The 24,311-nt window shown below is 54.2% G+C and overlaps 1 protein-coding gene across 5 annotated transcripts; it reads right to left on the bottom strand.

Moving 5' to 3' along the window:
- Positions 1 to 24,311, bottom strand: TTLL13 (tubulin tyrosine ligase like 13). Of its 5 annotated transcripts, none has more exons than XM_073304585.1 (16): positions 24,251 to 24,311; positions 18,123 to 18,429; positions 15,375 to 15,415; positions 14,105 to 14,223; positions 13,428 to 13,558; positions 11,926 to 12,082; positions 11,508 to 11,651; positions 10,091 to 10,176; positions 9,481 to 9,706; positions 8,688 to 8,872; positions 7,180 to 7,368; positions 6,486 to 6,669; positions 5,915 to 6,115; positions 3,325 to 3,697; positions 2,015 to 2,264; positions 460 to 555 (listed from the first exon to the last, which is right to left on the bottom strand). In XM_073304585.1, the coding sequence occupies exons 2-16, from the start codon at positions 18,419 to 18,421 to the stop codon at positions 543 to 545; spliced, it is 2,598 nt and encodes an 865-aa protein (XP_073160686.1). In that variant the 5' UTR covers positions 18,422 to 18,429; positions 24,251 to 24,311; the 3' UTR covers positions 460 to 542. The 5 variants fall into 5 exon arrangements, with proteins under 5 accessions (XP_073160681.2, XP_073160686.1, XP_073160680.1 ...); XM_073304579.2 differs by lacking the exon at positions 24,251 to 24,311 and adding an exon at positions 21,923 to 22,407; XM_073304584.2 differs by lacking the exon at positions 24,251 to 24,311 and adding an exon at positions 20,089 to 20,536.

Here is a 24,311-nt window from a genome sequence, read left to right as displayed (position 1 = left end):
TTGTAAAACAGTATAAAACTTTAATAAGACAGATACAAAAGAACAAACTCTCGCAGCCCTGAAGGAAATAAGCCCTGCCCTGAGTCACTAACGCTGCCCTGCTATTAGAGTGCTGATCAGTAGGTGTGGGGGAGAGGTTGCAGTTACAGGCTGGGATCCCAGCTACAGGACAAAGTCGGCTGCAGAGGATGGTGCCGAATACTATTAACAAAATCCCTTGCACAGCATTGTTTGAAAACAGCTCTGTCCAGTGGAGACGTGACTCTAGAGTGCTCACTAAATGGTGTCTGAAGTGCTCAGCCCTCACTGAGGGGCTCCTCATCTGCAGCAGACACCTGCGTTTTCATCACTAGCTGCCAGGTCATCGCAGCAGGCCTGGGGTCACTGTTTCCCTTGTCTCCCCCTCATCTGTCTGTCCCCTTGGAGGTTTTTCTCCCTTCCACGCAGAAGAAACCATGTCTTTTGGCACAGCCATCACCTTTGGCTGCAGGATTCCCAAGGCCATTGGTCCCTTTTTTCCCCAGAGACTGTTTGGCCAAGGTTCAGGTCCATTTCCTGTGGGGGAAGCAAGCAATCACTGATGACAGAAGGTCTGGGTTTGCTTCGGGGACATAAACAGATCAGATTGGAGGAGCCAGAGAGCTGGGGAGCAAAGAATCAATATGCTTCTCCCCCTCAACAGCTCAGGTGAGCCACGCTGGGGAGAGAGGAAACTACAGAGCAAAACCAGCTGCCAGCAGCTAAGCCTATGGCCCTCTACAAGCTTATTGGTACAGCCCAGTGGGCCTTGCAGGGAGAGGGGATGCTGGGATCCTGTTCAGACCTGAGTGCAGACATTGTGCTGGAGAACGCTCCCGGGGGGCTTGTAGTGGCCGCAAAGGGTAGGGTGCACACCAATTACCCAAACCGGGGGCACTCTCACTAAATGCATTTGCTCAGCCCTAGTTCTGAACACTCGCCAGACCCTTTGGCAAATGCTTCCTCCATCCAGCTTCATGGGAAAGCCCAAGAGATGGAAACATTCTTTCAAATGGGAAATAAGGGTTAAACTGAGACATTCTGGGTGAGGACAGAATTCCATCCCAGCTCCTGAGGGCAGGGCCCATGGGCAACGGTGAGCGGCAATTCGCCTCTTGTTTCATATCGATTTAGCCGTAGCTGGTATCCTCACTCCCACAGGTTGCATGGTGACCCCAGGTTAGCTTTCTTTGTACAGTCGGATATGAACAAGCAAAACTGGGTTTAGACATGTGGCTTGACCTCCCACTCATCAAGCCAATCAAATCCCATGGACAGTCCCTTCCAATGCAAACTGCCCACAGCAGCTGTAGGAAGCAGCATTACGGGAGCACGGATTACCATTATTCACCAGTACCTAGAGGCCAGCTAGGTTAGCCTGCTGTGGTGCTGGCCACCGCACAAACATAGCCCCTGCCCTAAAGAGTTTACAATCTAATAAGGCCGAGTTATAGCCCATTTGGGAAGAGCTCGGTAAAAGAGTCTGTGGACTTGCTCCAGCATGGCAGCGGGACCCGCACTGCAAAGAGGGATGTTCCAAGGTGCCAGAGGGGTAAGGAGCTTTTCTCTGCTGAATCAGGAATGGGACTATGGGGACAAGCTCTCAGCAGATTTACAGCATGGCTCATTATAGATAATGCAACCCAGGGAGAATGAAGCAAGGGCCTGAGAGGTGGCACCAGTGGGTGAAAATACCAGCTGATTGTTTCATTCCTGATGGTCTCCAGCCATTTTACAGTGTTCAAACAGGGCTGGCCTAAGTTGCCATGGCTCTGAAATGCAGCTATCCCTGCAGTGGGACATATCTGCTGTTAACAGAGCACACTACTCCACAGGAGGAGTTTGTTAGGAGGGGTGGGGAGGCGAAGAATAATGTACTCGAGCTGGCATCTGGCCAGGATAACAGGGCAAACCTCCTCCTGTGGGGACACTAGCTCTGCAGGCAGCACAAGCGGTGAGGAGCTCGCTGGAAGCCAGCTGCAGGCAGGGCCATTACCTGTGGTGGTTGAAGTTGAGCATGGGCATGGCACTGGTGCGGTGTGAGGTGTCTGAGCGCTGGACGATGGGAGCAGAGGCAGAGTTGATGGCTAGCTCGTGGACTGCAGCACGGCTTAGGGGGTGTGTCACTGAGGGGAACGTGCAGTCACTATACGTGTGATTTGGAGCCTTTCCAGCATGAGCCAGGTACCTCAGAGAGTCAGAGTAACCACTGGCCACATGGAGGGGCCGCCTGGGGGCATGGGCATCTGAAATGAGAGCACAGGAGGGATACAAAGCAGGGCTGGAGCATCCCAGGAGGGACACCAAAGATGCCTCTTGATGTTTGCCTCAAGCATGCCAGGCTACATGGCCACAGACCTATGTTAAGGCACTGGCTGGAAGCTGGGGCAGTTCTCCAAAGACTGAGGGGATAAATACCCTGCCCCTCAACTCCTCTCTTCTGCCAGAAGCCCTGACTGCAGCAGGGAGCAGGAAGGGCAGTGTGGCTCCGGGAAGGGGACAGTGGGAGAACTAGAGTTACTGTTGAGTTTTTCCCCCGGCAGTGACAGTGTCTGTGCGACCCCCTCCTACAGCGGAGGGCCCACAGTAGTGGCAGTCCTTCAGGAGTCTGGTTGGGAATACACAGGGTTATTGACTGATACCCTGGAGCCATGTCACTCACAGGGACCCCTAAGACACTCTTGGGCCATAACCGTCTGAAGGGGCATTATGGCACCCCCAGTCCACTCCCATTTCTAAAACAACTGCTCTCCTCAGACACTATCACGGCGGCTGCCTGCTGCTGTCCCCCTTTCCAAACACAGATGAACTTACACCCTGCTCACTTTGCAGCAGCTGGTCCCATGTGCAGGTGCAGGGGAGAACACATCTCCTCAGAGACAAAGATCTCCACTGGCTTCCAGCCCTTAGAGTCCAGCACACACTCACCCTCTACGGGTCTCTGAGGGTCTTCACTGATTCTGAGTTTAATTTCCCTGCTTACTCCCTGAACATGAAACTAGACACTAATGGCACCCAGACCTTTCAAACATCCATGGCCCCTTTGAGAGTCTCAGTGCTGGAAATTAGGAGACAAATCAAGTAAGATGGAACACTTCTACCATGTCACCAGCTGTGCCAGAGGAGAATGCCCTGGGAATCCAGTCAGACGAGAGAAAGTCTCCCACTAACCAAACCATATCAATGGGGAGAACAGGAGAGCCATAGATGCCTGGAAGGCAACTCAGAGTTAGGTTATGTCTCCCAAAAGAGAGGATGCTTTAGAACTGACACCAGCAGTATGCCAGACCCCAATTCTGTACTCACGGCCTTCAACCTTGTTTCTGGCGCTGGAGAATCTCCGGCCTCCTTCCTTCAGCATCTTTGCCAGAGCACAGGGCTCGGTGACTATCGGTGTCCCCAGAGTGTGGCTTCCTAACCAGCTCATGTTCTTCTGCGGCTGCAGGCCATGCTGTGGCTTATACTGTGCACGGTAGGGGATGCTCTGGCCCATCCCTGACAGGGTACCCAGGAGGGTGGGAATGAAGCCCTGGTTGCCCAGCATCTGGGCTCTGGCCGCAGGCTGCTGCAAGATCTGCTGTCCTAACTCCCGGACTGTGCCTCCCAGGAGCGAGAGGGGGACAAGGGTCATTAACCCCTGTGTCTCCCGGTTCCCAAACACATCCTGAAGGAACTGCGGCTGGAAGAAAAGAAGAGCAGCGACGTGTGTTTTAATTCCTGGGTGGGCATGGTTAGGGAGTGGAGAAGGGCTGTCCTCCTTATAGGCTTTAAGGTCAGAACAGAAGGGACCATGCTGATCGTCTAGTCTGCCGCCTGCACATCACAGGCCACAGAACCTCGCCCACCCACTCCTGTAACAGACCCCTGGCCTCTGGCTGAGTCACTGAACTCTTCAGATCATGAGTTAAAGTTACGGAGAATCCACCATTTCCACTAGTTTAACCCTGCAAGTGACTCATGCCCCATCCTGCAGAGGAAGGTGAAAAGCCTCCAAGGACTCTGCCAGTCTGACCTGGGGGGAAATTTCTTCCCAACCCCCCTATTTAACCTGTTACTGTTACACCCCTGAGAATCCTCCCTGCATTTTCACCCCATTTACACCCCACACTTACAGTCAGAGATTCTGAGGCCAGAAGAGACCACTGTGATTCTCTAGTCTGACCTCCAGTACAACATAGGCCAGAGAACTGCTGCTTGCAGCCCATCACTTCTGACTCAGTGAGAGTTGCTCTGTTACACAGACACACCCACCCTGGATTTCAAGATACCAAAAGATGGGCTTGATACTGTGACACACCCACCCAAAGTGGGCCAGTAGCTTTGCAGGCAGCTTGCAGCCACCTGAGTGACCTGCTTTATGCTGAGAACAGGGCCCTACTAATTATCCTTCGCACACTGCATGTTTCTAAAGCACTCAAGCTACGTGACACACACTGTGTGTGCCGTTAGTGTACGTGCTACAGACTGCTAGACAGTGGAGTCGCATCATACGCGCATTTAACTTACGCAAATTCAACTATACACATTCGGCAAAAAAAAAAGAAAAATAACAGTAACTCGCAGCGGTGGAGTAGGAGTCGACGGGAGAGCGCTCGGGGGTCGATTCATTGCATCTAGACTAGACGCGATAAATCAACCCCTGCTGGATCGACCGCTGCCCACTGAGTGTGAGCATCTCGCCGCACTGAGTGTGATTCTAGTGTTTAAAGATATGTATTTTTCGTACAACATGGCCCCTAAATGCAAGCCAACTACTTAATCTGGTGCACAACCGAAGAAACAGCGATCTGTTCCAATGCTGGAGGAAAAACTGGCTGTGTTGGACTTATTGAGAGATGGTATGTCGGTCTCTAACGTGGCGTGTAAATATGGCTGCAACGAATCTAGCATCCGTGCCATCAAGATTAGAGAGAGAAATTCATCAAGCCGTGGCATCAAGTGCTCCAATAACTGCTAAGGTGATGAGCCAGGTGTGTGATAAGACTTTAGTGAAGACTGAAAAGGCATTAAACTTATGGCAGGAAGACATGAACTGTAAACTCGTGCTCTTAGCCTCTATGCGCAGTTCAAACCTCCCGCCGAAGAGGGACAGCCTTCTGATGAGAAGGAATTCAAAGCCAGCCAAGGCTGGCTTAACAGTTTTAGGAACCGCTTCAACCTCAAAAACGTGCAGACTACTGGTGAAGCTGCATCTGCCAATGAAGAGGCAGCAAAAGCCTCCCCCGAACAACTAAAGAATATCACAGAAGAAAAGGGCTGTCTTCCAGAACATGTTTTTAATGCTGACGAGACTGGGCTCTTCTGGGAAAAAACACCCAACCGCACTTACACTTCGAAATCAGAAAGACAAGCCCCTGGCTTCAAAGCAGCTAAAGACCGTGTGACTGTGTTGTTTTGCGGCAATGCGGCTGGGTATTTAATAAAGCCGGGCTTGCTCTACAGGGCTGCATATCCCTGTGCCCTAAAAGGCAAGAACAAAAATCTCCTGCCTGTGTTCTGGCAATCAAATAAAAAGGCTTGGGTGAGGGCAGCATTCTTTCTGGATTGGTTCCAGAGTGTTTCATTCCGGAGGTCAAGCGGTACCTCGAAGAGAAAGGACTTGACTTTAAAGCGTTGCTGATGGCAGACAATGCTCCTGGCCATCCTGAGGCACTCCAGTTTGCGCATAACGACGCTGAAGTCATCTTTCTCCCTTTTCTATTCTTTCATTCTTCTATCTCTCTCTCTTTTTGACTATATGCAATTTTCGCCTTATGCGCTGACTTTAGAACCTAACCCCTGCATAAGATGCGACTCCCCTGTACTCAGCTCCTCCTGCTCCTGTCTGTGCAGGGCCACCAAGAATACTACCTACTGCACTAGCCTTGGGAGGTGCCTGTGAGCAGCCCACCTTTACCTGGCTCTCGGAGATATTGATGTGGGGCCTGTGGACATTCACAGGCCTGGGCTCAGCTGTGTGGAGCAGCCGAGAGAGCTGATCCACGATGCCCAGACCCCGGATGAGGTTTTCGCGCTGCAGAAGAGCCTTGATCCTCTCTACTTCCTCATCTTCCACTATCTCCTGGGGCCGCATGGAGTCAAACACCATCTGCTGCATCTTAGGACAGAAATACACCTTGAGTTACAGCATGGGCGGGGGGGCTGGACGACAGACTAACAGAGGAAGGAGAGTGACTGAGGCCACAAACTCTGCTGGGGTCAGGAACAGGGCCTGGGCCACAAGTTCCAGTGTGGAGCAGGAAGGAGACTCCAGTCGGGGGTAAAAGGGGTAGGGGGCCATAGACTCCCATGGGCTGGCTGTTCACAGCACTCCCCAGCACAGGTCAGCAGCAGTACAAACTCCACAAAGACGAGCTCAGTCCTTGGCTGGTGTGGGAGATGTCAGTGCCCCAAGCTCTCCTCCTGGTGCCAGGTGGCTCCATTTGACATGCCCCATGGAGCTGCATGCTGGATGAGAGCAGGGGTACCTTCCTGTCGCAGGTCCTGGTGCTGCTATAGGTGAGGCGGGTGGGAGGAACCTTGGCCTTTCTGCGGATGCGGGATTTCTCCCCAGCTGACTCTCCCTGCAGGTTCTCCTTTCGCTCCTTTTTCTTCTTCCCAGTAGTAGCCTCTCGTTGCTCTTGCTTCAAGCGAATTTCCTCCAGCTGCTGCCTGGCAAGAACCAACAGTCTTGGTCACTGCCGCTCAGTGTGAGATCTTGTGCCAAGCTGTGCTGACCCCAATGGAGGTGACATAAGGCACAGCCAAGGACTGCTCTCCGGAGCAGCGTCCAGGATGGTGAATGTGCTGGGAAATGGCCCCAGGCCCTTAAAAGCTGTTACCACCCCCATAAGGAAATGCCCTTTGCACCAGGTTGTGCCACCTAGATGGGGTGGAGACGGGTCTACTCAAATGCACCAGGACACATGCGATAAACCACCTCCAGAATCCATAAACAATGGACTCTGGCATGTCTCCCGCTCAGGTCCAGAGGGAGGGCGGAGAGGTTACGTGGAGGACACAGTGTCTTCCCCTGGCAATGGAGCCAGGGCTCCGCTCCTAGGTGCTCACCCCTCCACATGCTTTAGGCAGCAGTAGCTGTTCCCAACAGAGAGACAAGCGGTGAACACTCTCTGCCTCATGGCATTCAATGAGGAGGGCTTTTCCACAGGAGCAATGTACCTGGCACACTCCTCTCTTGCCTTGGAAGCCACTGTTTCCTGGAAGAGGGAGCCGCTGTGCTTGAAGAATGGCTCATACTTGTCTGTCTCGAGCGCAGGGTAAATGCGCCGGTACCCTCCCAGGTGCGTGTTCTCATACTTCTCCGCTTGGGCCAGCCAGGCCGCCTGGCTGTTTTCTAACTGCTCACGTCTGCCGTCAGAAAGCAAAGATGAAGGCAGGAGGAGCCATGGTAGACAATCCCTAGAGATTGTTGTACAGGCAGCAGGGTGGGACAGGTTCCAGATGCTGCCCTGTCCAGGAGTCTAGCTGGCATTTCTCCCCTTCCCCATCTGGGAACGCCGGCGTGCATTCACTGCACCAAGCCAATGCACCCTCCCATTTGGTATCTCCTCCAGCTGGGCAGTACAGGCAAAGCAGGGAGGCTCAGAGCTCCTCTCTCCAACTGAAGGGCTCCCATGGTTCCCACCCTTCTCAGCCAACAGTACCAGTTTACAAGAGCTCAGCTGTCTCATCCGGGCCTGCCACATTTCATCCAGCTGTGAGCACTCCAGGCTGCCTGGGAGAGGGGGCAGCAGAGCCCCATGCAGTGGGGCTGGAACAGTTTTTATAGTGGGGGTGTTGAGAGCCTCTGAACCTAACTGTAACCCCTGGATATGATGGAAACCACTTCAAGCCAGGGGGTGCGGCAGCCCCCCAGCACCCTGGGTTCTAGCACCTATGGACCCAGGGGCAGCAGAGCACAGGGGTTAATATGCCCCTCGTGTCCAGGCTTTAGTTACCTGATGTAATTAATTGAAACTGGTGTCTGGGAGGGAGCTCCTGCCCACCCTGCCTCGATAGGCGGCCAATCCAAACTGGCCTCAACAGTTGTGTATTGGCTTTAGCCATGAATTGACATGTCTGCACGAATGGGCAGGGAAGCAACACTGCTTTGTGAAGAAGTAGGGTTGTCAACCTTCCAGGATTGGCCAGGAGTCTCCCGGAATCGGCATCCATCTCCTGGTGACTATTGAAAGCAATCCGGGAGATTTTAATAGGATATTTTAAGATAATGACATTATGTCATATTGGGTGGGGGGAATCTCCCGGAATAGCTTCAGTCAGAGTTGGCAACCCTATAGAGAATCTGGAGCCTCAAAACTTTTGTGGGAAAAAGGCCACGTGTCACCGGGTACAGCGCCCCCGGATGGCCAGGGAGGGCCCTGTGACCAAACCGCACAGTTGACTGGGAGAAGTAGTAAGCAGCCTGGAGTGGGGCTGAGTCTAGAGTACCAGGAATCAGACATGTCTCGGGGCTGGGAGCCTCAAACCCGGGTCTCCTCCGGGATGCTGAAAGCCTGAGCCCTCTCCCCTTACAGGTGACAATGTTCTCAACAGTGCCACAGCCCCAGAGGGATTTCAACGGCCACAAAGCAGCCTTTGGCCTCTCATGCTCGTTACTCTGTTCCCTGCTGTGCCCCCTGCTCTCCCCAAAGGCCTGCCGCACTCCTCCTTGGGGTGAGTAGTACCTGGCTTCACGAGGTGGCTGGTGGGCCTGGAAGAGTCGCTCCTTCACCCGTCGCTTGTCCTCTTCCAGCACCTTCCTCTTGTCACAGGCTCGCAGGTTTATCAGGTTGATGGTGTCACAGAGCAAAGCGTCCTTCACCTCTCGGTCCAAGTGCGAGTCCGTGGTGAAACTGGGAGAGTGATTCACCTGCCAAGACAAATGGCTAGTCTAACACACACACGTGCAGCTCCACAAATCTGCTGCAGGCAGCAGGATTGCTGGCCTCAGACCCTTCACCACCTCCTGTTCCTTCATTCCTCTCTGGCAGCCTCTTGTCCCACAGCTGCAATCTTTCCTATCATGGTAATACCAGTAAGCATGGTGCTGCTGTGTGGGGCTGATGTTTGCTGTTGCTGCTTTCACGGCACAAAGTGCCATCTAATGATCAGCCAGGCTGCAGGTATAACTTCCTGGCTTCTCACTGACCACCAAGGACACTGAGGAGAGCACACACAGGTTCTGAATGGTGCTGCAGAGATCCACGCAGCTCAGTGACTCAGGGGAGTCCGTTATTATGCCAGGAACTTGCGGAAGATGTTTCCTTGTGGACTGTAGATTGCTTGGCTATTTGCCTCCAGAGATCCTCATTTAATGGAGTGCTGCAGAGATTGCAGGTGGCAGTGTCAATCAAACTAAAACTATCTGAAACATGCCCCAGGCTTTAGTTCTAATTCTCTCATTGGGCAACAAAAGCCCTCAACCATCTGCTGTGCCGAGGGGGAGATTTCCAGGCCACCGGAGAGGTTTTCACTCACCTCCAGCAGCCAGGGTTTCAGCTTTCTGTCTAGCAGGATGTCAAAGCCCAGAATCTCAAAGCAGGCACAACCGGTGATGTGGTTGGGGAAGCAGGTGCGGTAGTTGTGCTTCAGAACAGGGTGGGCTGAGATAAGGGTCTTTATAATGATGTCCTCAATGTCTTCCCAGAGTTCTGTCGTGTCGTAGCTGTTGTCCATCATCCAGGCATTCAAGGTAGACAGTTTCCTGTTTGGGGAACAAGGGGGTGATAAGAGCTGCCCAAGTCAAAGTGGGTCTGCAGCAGTAGCAAGCAATGTCACCACACTGGCTCCATGGCTCAGAACAGCGTGGGGAACTCAGGGGACTGAGCCCCAGTGCCGCTTCTTACAAAGCCAGCAAAGTCCCAGAGGTGCCCCAGATATAGGAGCTAAACTGAGGGGACAGTTCTGTGCTCAGAATTAACAAGCAAAGAGACAGTTGGACCAGGAGCCCAAGACCCTAAAGCGGGTGATCTCCACCTAAGTGACCTTAAAAGAGAACATGGGGTGAGCCCGCACAGCATGCTGCCCCATCAATTGGCCTCCCAGCAGGAAGTGAACAGGACCTGTGGTGGCATAGGCAGGATGGTACCTCTTACTGCCCATCATGTCGTCTCGGATGAAGTTTTCATTATGTTTGTTGATAGCATAGTTGGTCAGGTGCATGCAGATATCGTCCTGAGAGAGGGACAGCAAGAGACCTTCACACTCAATCTCTGAGTGCCAGTGAGAGACAAGAGGCTCCAGATGCTCAGCCTTCTGTCCGGCAACTGCTGCTCACCTCTGCCCCAGCACCAGCACCTCACCTCTGTCCCAGCACCACTACCTCCTCCCCTCCCCAAGGCTATTCCTTCACCCCAGGCCTAAATTCTTCACCCTTCCACTCTAAGATGCCTGATTTCAGGTCAGCAGCAAAACCCCACAAACCTATGAACACATGGCCAGAGCCTGCTGTGGCTGAAATCTGCCTGGTGCAGCAGCAGCCAGCTGGTCCTGGACACATCTCTCAGATTGTTTACCCCAGCACAAATTAGACCTGCGTGGGGATTGGTGTCATCCAAGCCACTGGCAATGGCTTCTGAGGAACCATCTGCCACCTGGAGATAGCGAGAGCCCTGCCCTCTGCCCACCCCATATGCCAGTGCTGAGGAGTGGGAGATAGGAGTGGGCTACACTAGATCTGTGCCCACTGGGGTATGCCCCATGCTGCCCCCCAGCAGAGGAGGTACAGGCAATTTCTGCAAGAGGAGCAGAGAAGAGAATCTGCCCCTTTTCTTTATTGATCCCAAAGCAGAACACCCCCTGAGACACTCAGCTACTAGGGGAGGGACTGTGTCAGTAGGTAGGTATGTGCAGAGCCCTGCAAATCTGCAGATATCCATGGCTATCCACATGCATAGATGCGGACATCCAACCACGTTTGTGGATCGTGGCTCGGATGCGCATATAAATTTTGTATAGCGCAGGGCTCTAGGTATGCAGCACAGATTAGCTAGAGTACTTCCCAGCTGAGGCAATAGCTCGGGATGAGTGCTTGCTAGAGGTATTTGGATGGACTCCACCTCTGCGTAATGCTGTGTAAGGCACAGAGCCCAATGAGGAGACCTTCTCCCCTTCCCTTTCCTTCTCCATCTCCCCATTCTCCATCGCTCCTCCTGCCATCTCTGGATGCTGCCAGGGGGGTAATCACTCTGCTCCCTGTTCTGCCCCTGAAGCCTGGGCAAAGCAGGGAGCAGAGCAGACCCAAGGGAACGGGGGCTGTGCATCAGAGATGTGGCAGCAGGTGGATAAGGCCAGGAAACAGCCCACTTGGGGGATCCTGGAGCTCCTGAAATAACCATCCTGACATGGAGTAAAAGGAATGGGGGAGGAGCAAAACCGAGCAGGAGGCAGAGGAGGGAGAAGAAGAGAAAGAGGCCCTGACTTCCCAGTGGTCTGCTGCCCTTAGGGCAAGTGTGTGTTAATCCTATTGACACTATGTCAGTTGCTTGGAAACGTCCCTTCTTTACCAGGTTGCTGCTGCTGGGCTCGATGTACCTCATGGTGGCAAACCGGGCCAGCCCTTCCTCATAGACAAAAATCTTCAGGGGGTCACAGGATGTGACCAGGACATAGATACGCAGGTCAAATTTGAAGCCATCAATAAGGAAGGGCTGTGAGAGAAAAAGGGGGGAGTGCCCGTGAGACACAAAAGCCTTGCTAGCTGCATTGTGGCTGCATGGCTCAGGGTCTGCACTCTCCACAGCTCAGCTGGGAAGGAGAAATGCTGAGCAGCCTGGCGATGGCCCTGCTGGGAGGTGGCAACCTCGACGTTGCTGGCTGAGCTTTCACAGTGGAAGGCTGGCAGCAGTGGGGCACGGGACACTGGAAGGACATGGGAGGCCAGAAGCTCACACCTTTTTTCCAGGACACTGGCAGCCCCGTTACCTTGGATATGTACTGCTGGCAGATCAGGTGCTCCCCATGTTTAATCTCCTTTGGGTTGCGGGTTATGAAGATGCCCCTCCCTTGGCAGCCACTGTCTGGCTTGCAGATGTACGTCTTGTTTTTCCTCATGCGCCCGTAGGTCTGGAAATCCCCATAGCTATGTAATGAAGAAGTAGTGACTGTTAGAGCTGCAGGACTCTCCGGTGGCTGATTGGAGCACTGCATGCTGGGCCATGCAGGGCTCAGCACTGCCAGGGCAGCGAGAAGAGCAGTCCTACACTGTACTAGGCCACTCCTAGGTACATTATTTATCACTGTCTCATCACAGCCTTGGGGAGAAAGCCCTTATGGCTCTAAGCCCTGCTAGGTTAATATCTCCGTCTCCACCACAGAGAAAGGGTAACGAAACGGCAGCTGCTGCCTAGTCAGGACCCAGCAAGGTTTTAGCTCTGCTACTGTGGAAGGAGCAGGGGGAAACTAACCAACCCTTGGCCACAAGGAGAATGAAACAATAAAATACAATGGCGACATTCCTGTGGGCTCTCCTGAAAATGCATTTGCCAAACCGGACAGGGATGGATGTAAGAGGAGGCCGGAGGCCCAGGCCAGGATGCTCTGACCTGGGGCATAGAGTCAGCCTCCTACATTCAGATTTAGGCATCTAAATATATGGCCTAATCTCCAACAGTGCTGCACACTGATTGGTTCCAACGCCAGCTGCTGGGCACCTCAATTTTGAAAGTCAGGCCACTCATTTAGATGCCTAAATAGGAAGCTAGGCCCGTGCTTCAGGCCCCAGTTTGAACACCCTGTCCACAGGTTATTGATCCCTCTCCCTGTGAACTGACACCTCACCACATGCTGCTGTGATCCCTTCCAGGCTTCGTCTGGCTAGTGTGCTGAATGTCCCCCTCACCACCAGCAAAGGGCAAGGCCAGGGGTGCTTGTGTGCTGGGAGGCGGGCACCGCTGCAGACACATGGACAGTCCATCCCTCCTAGGCCAGCAATGAGCCTCCCGCTCCACCGGGGAGCGGCCAGGTCCTGCACACCACCCTGAAGGATCCCTCCAGCTGACCAAGGAGGGGTGCTCATGGAGTGTTAGGGGAAATCCCACAGAATCACAGAAGTCAGAAGCAAAAATGACCTTTTAGGCTCATTCCCCTGCCCACTGAGGGCCAGGGCAGGATTCCCTTGCAGTCTATTTCCTGGGGTTTAGTCCAATTCAGATTTAAATCCCTCTAGGGATGGGGCTCCCACCCCTTCCCTGCGGGGAACAATTCCACAACCTAATACAATGCGATTACATTCTGAGATCTGGGACTCTCTAAATACAGAGCCACATCTTCTTACTTCCCAAGGAAGGCTACTGAGACCCAGAATCAGCAGTGGATCCTCCAGAAAGCACCTGCCCCATGGAAGCTGAGTTCAGTGGTCCCCACTACCCTTCCCTGCAGACAGCATCCGCCTGTCCAGCTGCTGGCTAGCAGTGCTGGTCACTCACTCAGCAGGCAGGCACCAGGTGCGGGGGAAGATACTGTACTCCTTGGGGAAGAGTTTGAGCATGCGGTTGAGGTTGCGGGCCAGCAGGTCCTTCCGGCAAATCTCCGTCATCCCCGGGAAATGGTTGATTTTCTGAAACAATGTGCAGCAGAAAGGACAAGTCAGCAAAAGGAGCAGAAGTGATAACACTTGAGAGCCAATGTGAGTCAGTTCAGGGAAGAACAGGACAGGAAGACAGCTACCCTGCCAGGTGTGCTTACTCTGAGCCCCATCAGCATGAGTTGTGTTCACTCTTCTCTCAAACCTGTGGTTTCCCCTCTCCAAGAACAGCATGATTCACAGAGAGGAGCAGCTGATCAACAAGAACCATGTGCTGAACAAGGACTCAGCAGCAGAGAGGGTGGCAGCTCTCTAGCTGTCATTCAACCTGTGGCTGATGGCACCACCTCAGGGGTACTAACGGGGCAAAGGCTCGGGGTGCTGCTGGGATCCTGCTCTCCCTGGTACAGACACGGACAGGCTGTGGAGACTGTCCCATAGGGAACAGAAGGGTAGCACTGTTGCTGACCTTGGATACTCTACTTCGCTGCACCACACGACGTCCCACCAACTCCTCCCTGCCTTGTCCTCCCTGCCTGAGCTCCTCACACTCGCGGCCTGTCCATGAAGGGTCTTTACCTGAAACCTCTTCATTTCCATGACGCGCTCCAGAGAGACCGAGCAGTCAGTCCAGTACACCGTCCACTCCTCATCCTCCCCCACTTCTTTTAGGCCACAGTGTCGGGCAGCACGCCGCACTACAGCAAAACAAGCACATGGCAAGAGGCATCTCCAGGCAGGGCATGAGAGATGGGCCCCAAGAGTTCACACATCTCTCAGCTGAAGTAGATGGGAACAGGCTGGCAATGAAAGGAACACCCCAGGACTTCCACCCACACCTCCAAAGGGGAGAAAGACCTGGTGGGACCCTGGGGAATGTAGCAGGAACATACCCCTCCCTTAGCTGAACTGTCCACTGGATCTCACTCCTTGACAAATGACATATGTCAGCCTTGGAAATGCATTTGTCTGGTGATCCCAGGAAGGAGACAGAGGCCTGACACCAGATCTTTGGAGGTGCCCAGTACGCCTCAGCTTCTTAGAAGGAACCCATCATCATAGTATCTGGCACCTCTTTGAGAGGAGGCGTCCAGTGTCCACTATTCCATCTAGAAACTCTGTGTTCTCTCCACAGCAGATGAGACTGTAACTTTCAGTACAGCAATTGTGCTCCATAATATGGAACTTGTGTATAATTGGCATTAACCAATACCTGGACGGAGATGCTGTCATATGTATTCTAACGCCACTCCCTCCCACAGAGAGGAGTAAGGTGAGAATCCTAAACCACCTGCCCAAAGTTCATTCCTGGAGGCACAGGCTTGAGGGGAGGGGTGTCCTGCACGGATCCAGCCCAGGCCAGTAATATATGCAAATCACTGCCATCCCAGGCTGCTCAGTGCCCTGCTGTAAGTGAAACGAGTGCAGTTTTCAGTGCGCGAGTGTCAACCCTGCAGACATCTGCCTCACAACTGGCACTATCTGAGCCCCTGTTGGCAATCTCGTTAGAGAATGTGCTATGGAGACTGAACTCCCCTGGCATTCCTAGAGGGGTAGGGCTCTCCAGACCAGGAGTGAGACACACTGGCAGGGGCCAGTGTGGGTGGGAAGCTCCCAGTGCTGCAACCAGAGCTGCACCGACTAAGTGAGGAGAGAGCTTCAGCCCAAAGTCTGGTCAAGTTGGCACCTTTCACCAGAGCAAAAGTCACTTCCAAAACAGCAATCAATCCATTGAAGCCATTGTGCAGCCCAAACCCAGTGCTAACAACCTTCTCCAGGTGCGGGGGCTCCACGGCACTTGCCAGTGAGATATGGTCTGAAAAGGAGCCCTGGCTTGCCTTCGACTCACCACTCTCATACTTGCAGTTGGTCAGGTTGATAGAGAGCAGCCTGGAATGGAGAGAGAGGAGAAAGCAATGGCTCAGTGCAGACATGCCCTGGTCACCAGCCTGGGCAGGCTCCAGGGAGCTATTCCTAGCCAGCTTTACTGAAGGGACCCACCCTTTGTCCGCCTAGTCTGGGGGGCAGCCCCTGCGCTGCCATTAGATGGCAGCTCCCAGGCCAGCTAGGATGGCAGGACTAAAGAAACATTTCACAGATTTTGTTTTGTGAATTCTAGATCCCAGAGACGTGGTGTCATCACAGCCCAAACTTCTCTACTCTGTGCATCTGGTTTTCCATACACAGCGACTTGTGCAACGATGGTGACTTAATGATGTCTATCTGTACAGAAACACTCAGCAAATCTGCTCTGGTCCCAGCAAAAGGGCAGACAGGCCTGGAGCAAGGAGTAGGTTCCCATTTGGAATTCCACATTGGGGGAATTTGAGTGACTCGAGATTCCTTGTCTGATTTTGAACAACCCCCAAAGACTCCAATAGGGTCCAGGCCCCAAAATTCAGAGCTGCCCATTATTCATTCTACTTTTGTCTGCTGTTTTTTGAAGGGTGTTTGATGGTAAATGGCTGAGACCTGGCACACATGTTCTCCCTGGCCACTACTCACCAATGCTTATTTTTCATATGAATAAACAAGCTAACTGAACATTTCTTACAACAAGGGATATGATGTGTTTCTCCCTTTGCATTTGAGGGCAGAAGTTTTAGAATAAATTACGTAAAAATTGTTCCCTGATGCCCCAGTGGTAATGCCCAAACTTTGCCCACTTCAGGATCAGATTTTCAGAACTGCATGTGCAGAAATCCATCAGCATAATTCATGCGTACCAACTGTCAGTCAGGCAGGTAACTGGTTAGTTGTTTATAAACTTCCTGCAATTGTGCACACAGCTGTTTGCACATACAAACTGAGGGCACAATTTTTGCAATCTGATCTTTGATGTGCATAAAATAGAGTAGATTGCAACTGCCCTCATCTTCAGCATAGAGGTGGCAGCCAGAGCCTTGACAGGCCACCAAATGCATGCAATGGTCCATCCAGAGCTGACTGGATGCAGATCCATCACACAGACTTCCCAAAGAATGAAACTACAATTCCCATCAGCCCCAACCCACTGCACTTCCCTTTCCCCTAGGCAGGTCCTGAACTAGGATGTGACCAGGCTCTGTTTTGGGAATGGGAGCTGCACAACAGCAGGAGAGAAGCCCCAGCCTCTGTGGATAGAGACACATGTGGAACAGGCTGAGATTGCTCGACGATACAGCTGTGTGCAGGTCTGTGTGGTACTCGTGGAGGAACAGCAGCTGGGCAGGAAGCCAGGGCACTGGGGCCCCAATAAGAGCCACTAACTCAGCTTGGCTTGGAACACTACAAGCACCTATTTGCTGGAACAGAGACTGGACTCTAGGGGGCATCCCACAGGTACTAAGCTGGGGTCATGGATCAGCGTTCATGACCCACTCCCCATCAGCACCCGGCCCAAGATGGGGAAGCTAATGATCCAACCAGCGGACCAAACTGATGATGAATGCCGGTCACAGGCCACCTGAGGAATGTTGTGCATATGCTAAGAAGAAGATAGAAACGTGGGGCTGGACAGAACCTCAAACAGTCATCTAGTCCAGTTCTCTGCGCTGAGGCAGGACCAAGTAAACCTAGACCAGCCCTGACAGGTGTTTGTCCAACCTGTTCTTAAAAACCTCCAATGACGGGGATTCTACAACCTCCCTTGGAAACCTAATCTGGAGTTTATCTACCCTTATAGTTAGAAAGTTTTTCCTAATATCTAACCTAAATCTCCCTGGCTGCAGATTAAGCCCATTGCTTCTTGTCCTATCTCCAGTGAATATGGAGAACAATTGATCACCACCCTCTTTATAACAGCCCTTCACGTAATTGAAGCCTGTGATCAAGTACCCCCACACACACTTTTTTCCTCAGGACTAAACATACATTTTTTAACCTTTCCCCATAGTCCAGTTTTTCTAAACCTTTTATCACTTTTGTTGCTCTCCTGTTGCATCACTCCAACTTGTCCACATCTTTCCTAATGTTTGGTGCCCAGAACTGGACACAGTGCTCCAGCTGAGGCCTCACCAGTGCTGAGCAGAGAAGGTGAACTAACATGAACTAACTGCTGCAGACAATTACTTCCTGTGTCTTACCGTCATACTGACGAGTCTTGATGCCTGACTGGACAGCCCCAGGGCCCAAACAAGAACCACTACCAGACACTTTGCACGCTAACTGCCCAAGTCTCTGTAGCTAGGGTATCTGCAAACTTTCCTGCCATCCCTAGAAAAATACCCTTTCACATTAGCCATGTCTCTGAGTAGTTATTGGGACCACCAGGGCTAGTGCCTATAAGGCCCCGATGCAGAAGCATCTACAGTGTTTGCCTCTGAGTTGTGGTATGCCTAGCACACTACTGGCAGCCTAGGGGTTTAGGGTACTGGGTAGCCACAGTAATTACACCTGAAAAGGTAACGTTCTCAGCATGTCACGTTCCATCCTGAGATAAGTGGCCTTTGAATGCCCCTGAAACAGATAGTAAATAAAAATCCAATAGGCAGCTGGCCACACAGACTTTGCTGGCTCCTCTTTGGGTCTGGTAGGACAGTGAGGTCTGGTAGGCCTAGGTGACAGCCTGAGGTACACACGGAAGTAGAAGGCAGAGGAAGGCGATGAGGAAACTCACCTGTGTTTTCTCTTTTTCTTTCTTGGAGTGGTCTCTGCTTCACAGTCTTCTGTCATTTGTTCTTCCAGATCAATCAGTGAGACAGTCGGCAGATCACTTTTTCCACTTGAACTGTGTTCACTCTTGTGCCCTAGGCATGTGTCCTCTGCCTCAAAAGCTCCCTCCTGAGGAGTGCCATCCTGATGCATATCTTTTCTTCCTCCACCCAGTCTCTTAATGTGTTCATTTGCAAACTCTTCTTCCTCCTCTTCCTCAGTATCATTCTCTGATTCGCTGCTGTCACTGGAGTTCATCTTCATTCTGTTAGCTGTTCTTACAAGTTGCATATGAAGAAACTAATCAGTATGTCACGTGCAAGACAACCTGAACTACCAGCTTAAACTACCAGCACCAGTCAATATCAGAGTGTCCCAAACCCAACCAAGGCCCAGGCATAGGCAAGTTCTAACAAGTCCTTTCTCTTATACCTGTCTGCCCTTTTCTCCTGGCCTACCCCCGCAATGACCCAGGGAGTCAGTCTTGCCTCTCTCTCTGCCCTTGTTCCCCAGCAAGCCTTCCACCCACAGAAGCTGTTCCTTTTTCCTTTCCTTTCGCTCTACGCCAGGTTACAGCGGTCACATTAACTCACTAGTGCACACTGAAGATCAGATTCGACTCTTGAAGAAATGATTTCAGGAGCTCTCCCTGGGGCTATTTCTAGGGAAGATGTACCTGTGTGATGAATCTAAGAAGCAGCCCCAGGAGACCTTTCTAGCTCCACAATAGAACTCCTGTGTCTTCTAAATACCTGAGAAGCCTGACTGTGTTGTCCTATTGCGTATAGGCAGCATACAAGGAAAAGGGTGACCCTTTATACCGTGTCCCTAATTACAGTATTTTTACACACCGTTGGATTGCCACACACAAACTGACAGGCTTAGAGTCATGTCACCTAAAGTTTGACCCCCATTGCCCTCCCAGTTAACAGGTTTTGGCACAATAGCTTTCCAGTGCAAACATCTGCTCCAGTCACTGTCCATTCTTCTACATCTTCAACGGCTCCACACTTGCACCCACTCCCTTGGATGAGGGATGCGTCTACCCACACCCACTTGCTCCTTACTTTCCCTTTTTTCAGGAAGTTTCCTAAGATCCCAAGAATACATCTGAATGCTTAGCCAGATGCACTGTCGGATGGGAATGTGTTATAGACAGTGAGCTGCTGCTTGGACAAACCACACACGCAAGTCCCAGCCCCACCCTCCATTTAGGTCCAAGGTCATTGGAATGATTTATGTGGAAATAAATGACCTTTATATAATGACCAGCAATGCCCATGAGGCCAGTCTGGCATGGTGCAATATGGGGCTCTGAGTTCAGGTTATGCTTACACATAATGACAGGTTTCAGAGTAGCAGCCGTGTTAGTCTGTATTCACCACTAGTACTCCTTTTCTTTTTGCTTACACATAAGCATCTTTAACATACAAGCCGTCTAAGAGTGTAGTGGTGCACACAAGCCAGCTTACTGCACTGTTCACTGGCAGAAAGTCGGAGGGGATTTAGGACAAGGCTGATCACCATATTTGGGGTTGGGAAGGAATTTTCCTCCAGGACAGATTGGCAGATGTCCTGGGGGTTTTTCGCCTTCCTCTACAGTGTGGGGCATGGGTCACTTGCTGGAGGATTCTCTGCACCTTGAAGTCTCATGATTTGAGGACTTCAATAGTTCAGACATAGGTTAGATGTTTGTACCAGGAGCGGGTGGGTGAGATTCTGTGTCCTGCGTTGTGCAGGAGGTCAGACTAGATGATCATAATGGTCCCTTCTGACCTTAAAGTCTATGATTCCTTATACTTAGAATGCCAGCATGTGCTGGCTGATAGGCAGCAATGTCAGTCATTGGCAAGGAAAATAGGCTATTACAATAGCCTGGGCAAGCACAGAAGAAACAATGTAACATGGGGTTATGACGCCTATGCTGTCACCTGAACATGGTGCGTAGGTACGACAGCAATGGGCACCCTGGAGGTATAACAGAAAGACAGACTGGCTTCCCACTGCAGCACACGGGGGCTATGCAGTTACTTTCCACGTGATGGGCCGGCAGTCCTAATGCACCCCAGGCCCCGCCTGTCATAGGGAATGTAACTGCACAGCCCCAGTGTGCTTCCCACAAGTATCTGATGGAGCCCACAGGAGGGTGCCCCAGCCTCCCGGGAGAGGCAGACGGGTGTGCCAGGTGTACGGGTAAGGTCTAACATCAGTGGCGGGCAGCACCACAGGAGGCCAACTGCTAGGACAGCCCAGGAGTGCGGGCTCCAGCTGGGGGTGTGGGGCCGGAGAAGTAGGGCCAGGGCCTAGCGTGGGATGGGGCACCTGATCCCCTCATTACGGCCCATCACCACCCCCACCCCTCCCTGAGATGATCCACCCCACCCAGAAGGGAGATCTAACTCCTGCAATGCCCTGCCCCCGCCCGTCCCCTGCTCCCCCAGGGGAGCCCTGCCCCACCCCCTGCTCCCCCAGGATGGGGTCCTCTCCCCCCCAGGGGGGCCGGGCTCCACCAGGATGGGGTCCTCCCCACCCCCTGCTCTCCCAGGGGGGCCCTGCCCCCTGCTGCCCCAGGATGGGGTCCTCTCCACCCCCACACCCAGGATGGGGTCCTCTCCCCCCAGGGGGGCCCTGCCCCACCCCAGCCCACCCCCTGCTGCCCCAGGATGGGGTCCTCTCCCCCCAGGGGGGCCCTGCCCCACCCCAGCCCACCCCCTGCTGCCCCAGGATGGGGTCCTCTCCACCCCCACACCCAGGATGGGGTCCTCTCCCCCCCAGGGGGGCCCTGCTCCACCCCCTGCTCTCCCAGGGGGGCCCTGCCCCAGCCCACCCCCTGCTGCCCCAGGATGGGGTCCTCTCCACCCCCACACCCAGGATGGGGTCCTCTCCCCCCCAGGGGGGCCCTGCTCCACCCCCTGCTCTCCCAGGGGGGCCCTACCCCACCCCCTGCTGCCCCAGGATGGGGTCCTCTCCACCCCCACACCCAGGATGGGGTCCTCCCCCCCCAGGGGGGCCCTGCTCCACCCCCTGCTCTCCCAGGGGGGCCCTGCCCCACCCCACCCCCTGCTGCCCCAGGATGGGGTCCTCTCCACCCCCACACCCAGGATGGGGTCCTCTCCCCCCCAGGGGGGCCCTGCTCCACCCCCTGCTCTCCCAGGGGGGGCCCTACCCCACCCCCTGCTGCCCCAGGATGGGGTCCTCTCCACCCCCACACCCAGGATGGGGTCCTCCCCCCCCAGGGGGGCCCTGCTCCACCCCCTGCTCTCCCAGGGGGGCCCTGCCCCACCCCACCCCCTGCTGCCCCAGGATGGGGTCCTCTCCCCCCCAGGGGGGCCCTGCTCCACCCCCTGCTCTCCCAGGGGGGCCCTACCCCACCCCCTGCTGCCCCAGGATGGGGTCCTCTCCACCCCCACACCCAGGATGGGGTCCTCCCCCCCCAGGGGGGCCCTGCTCCACCCCCTGCTCTCCCAGGGGGGCCCTACCCCACCCCCTGCTGCCCCAGGATGGGGTCCTCTCCACCCCCACACCCAGGATGGGGTCCTCCCCCCCCAGGGGGGCCCTGCTCCACCCCCTGCTCTCCCAGGGGGGCCCTGCCCCACCCCACCCCCTGCTGCCCCAGGATGGGGTCCTCTCCACCCCCACACCCAGGATGGGGTCCTCCCCCCCCAGGGGGCCCTGCCCAGAGTGCGGCGGCCCCGCCCCAAGGGTGGGACCTGCCCGAGGCTCCGTCCCCGTTCGGCCCCGGCGGCTGGGCCCCGCCCCGGTTACCAGGCCGCTCTGGCCCGCACGCGGGCGGGGCAAGGGCCCCTGGGGCAACAGCGGCAGCCGCGCCTCCCCCGGCTCCCGCAGGCCCTGACGCTGTCTCCATGGCGACGAAAGACCCCACCCCTCGTGGGAAACCAGCTCTGGGGGCGGGGTCAGAACACAGCCCGCCCCCGACACGCGAAGCCATAGAGACGGGGCCGCCGGCTAGAGCAGCCCGGCGGGCCTCGCCGGGCCGAAGCCGCGCGCCCGCGGATGGTCACGTGATCGGCAGGTTGGCCTGGCTCCGATAGGCTCGCGGGGCGTGTGAACTGGCCTTTGATTGGCCGAGGTAAGGGGGCAAGGCGTCAGGGCGGAAGTAACCCCTCCCAGCGTGCCTTGCGCTCCTGGGTGCTCCGTCCCCGGGGCAGGGGGGCCGCGCCGCGCCGCGGGGACTGAGGCATGATGGGAAGGAAGGGGGGCTCGGTGGCCGAGCGGAAGCGGCGAGGCGCTTCCCTGGGGCGAGCACCGCGGCCCCCTGGAGGCCGCCCCGAGACGGGCCCGTTTCCTGGGGCGTGAGCGGCCGAGGGCTGCCGCCCGCTCGGCCCCAGGCAGGCGGCGGCGGGAGGGCGCGGCGCGGGCGGACGGGGGTGGCCGCGGCCCGCGAGACCCTCGGGGCGAGCCTCGGGGCGGCCCGTCGCCAGCGGCTCCGTCGTTCCGCGGGCGGCGCCCCGGCGGCGAACACCGTTCTCTGAGCACAAGCCTCGGCGGCCACAGCTCGGGTCCCGGCTGCAGGCCCTTGGGCGTTGCCGCTCCTGAGGGCTGAGCGGTGCCCGCTGATCCTTGTGCCTAGCGACTGTCCGGTTTGGCCAGCGCGCGAGGCAGAGGGGCAGGGCTGGCCCGCGATGGCCTGTATCAACAAACCAGTCGGAGAACACTTCACTCTCTCTGGTCGCTCCAGTACAGCCCTAAAAGTCGCAATATTACAACAAAAAAACTTCAGAAACAGACTCCAAAGAGAGACTGCTGAACTGGCATTAATTTGCAAACTGGATACAATTAACTTAGGCTTGAATAGAGACTGGGAGCGGATGGGTCATTACACAAAGTAAAACTATTTCCCCTCCTGCTGTTCCTCAGACGTTCTTGTCAACTGCTGGAAATGGCCCACCTTGATTATCACTACAAAAGGTCCGGTCCCGTCCCGTGTCTCCCCGCCCCCCCCCTCTTCTGCTGGTAATAGTTCACCTTAATGACAGGTTTCAGGGTAACCTTAAGTGATCACTCTCTTGTTACAGTGTGTATGGTAACACCCATTGTTTCATGTTCTCTGTGTATATAAATCTCCCCACTGTATTTTCCACTGAATGCATCTGATGAAGTGAGCTGTAGCTCACGAAAGCTTATGCTCAAATAAATTGGTTAGTCTCTAAGGCGCCACACCAGGAGTCCTTGCACCAATTTAAATGTCAGTAATAGCCTAAGCCCCACCACCCGGGACTGACAGCCAGAACAGTCTGCTGTAAGCAGTCCAGTGTCTACACGGACACTGCATCAACATAACTATATTGACTGAAGTGCTACGTCACTCGTGGAGGTGGAGTTATTAGGTCGTGTACTTGGCGACTTACATCGGTGGGAGAATGGCTGTAGTGTAGACTCTGACAGAGTTAGGTGGACATAAGCTGCCTTACTACAACCTAAGTCTGCAGTTTAGACCAGGCCTTAGCTTTCAAGTGAAAGGCTGATTCTACCAGCTGCTTGCCCCACACATTCCCTCGGGCCCTCAGGGCTAACATGGAGTCCCTTAAACTCCTTTCTGTCATAAAGATTCTGCAGTCAGATTAGCTGCTAGTTCTGCCAATGACATAGAAACCGGAGTAGCCTTCTGTCCCCAAACTGTAGAGTCCAGCCCCATCTCTCTGAGCTGGGGGGCTCTGCAGGGTTAGGGTAGACTCCAGGCCCATCTCTCTGAGCTGGGGGGCCCTGCGGGGCTACCTATCTATGGTGTTTTTAGGGTGCCTGTCATGGTGGCACTGGAATAAAGCATCTAAGCACTGAAATAAAATGATAGGCTATGATTGGTACATGCTGGAAGCTCCTCTGTGGAATAGAAAGAGGCCCCTGGGACGCAGGCACATTCTGATCAAACTGGCCCTTTTCCATGTGCTAGTGGAAAGAAAGCAGACAGGAGCTGCGTGATGCTGCGGTATTTCCAAAGGTGGGGGCTGATTGGTTGTATTCTCCAGAAACAAGCCCAGAGTTCAATCATTAACGAGATCAGGAACTTGGGGGTCACCCCCCCCCGCTTTATCTCCCACTCCCAGCACACTGCAGAGCCCCACCTAAACTCACATGGGGCAAGTAAGGTTAAGGACAAAGCCCGCCACAGAGATCTTTCTTCCTTTCTTGCCAA

The sequence above is a fragment of the Lepidochelys kempii genome, chromosome 10 (genome assembly GCF_965140285.1).
Source record: "Lepidochelys kempii isolate rLepKem1 chromosome 10, rLepKem1.hap1, whole genome shotgun sequence".
Classification (NCBI taxonomy): Eukaryota; Metazoa; Chordata; order Testudines; family Cheloniidae; genus Lepidochelys; species Lepidochelys kempii.
This window is presented reverse-complemented; position numbering and strand designations above follow the sequence as displayed.

Coding starts and splice junctions, on each gene's coding strand:
- TTLL13 (XM_073304579.2), bottom strand. CDS start 22,106: ATGGCTTCGCGTGTCGGGGGCGGGCTGTGTTCTGACCCCGCCCCCAGA. Junction 18,430..21,922: donor GTGCGGGCCAGAGCGGCCTG/GTAACCGGGGCG, acceptor TTGTAAGAACAG/CTAACAGAATGAAGATGAAC. Junction 2,265..3,324: donor CAGAAACAAGGTTGAAGGCC/GTGAGTACAGAA, acceptor CTCTCATTTCAG/ATGCCCATGCCCCCAGGCGG.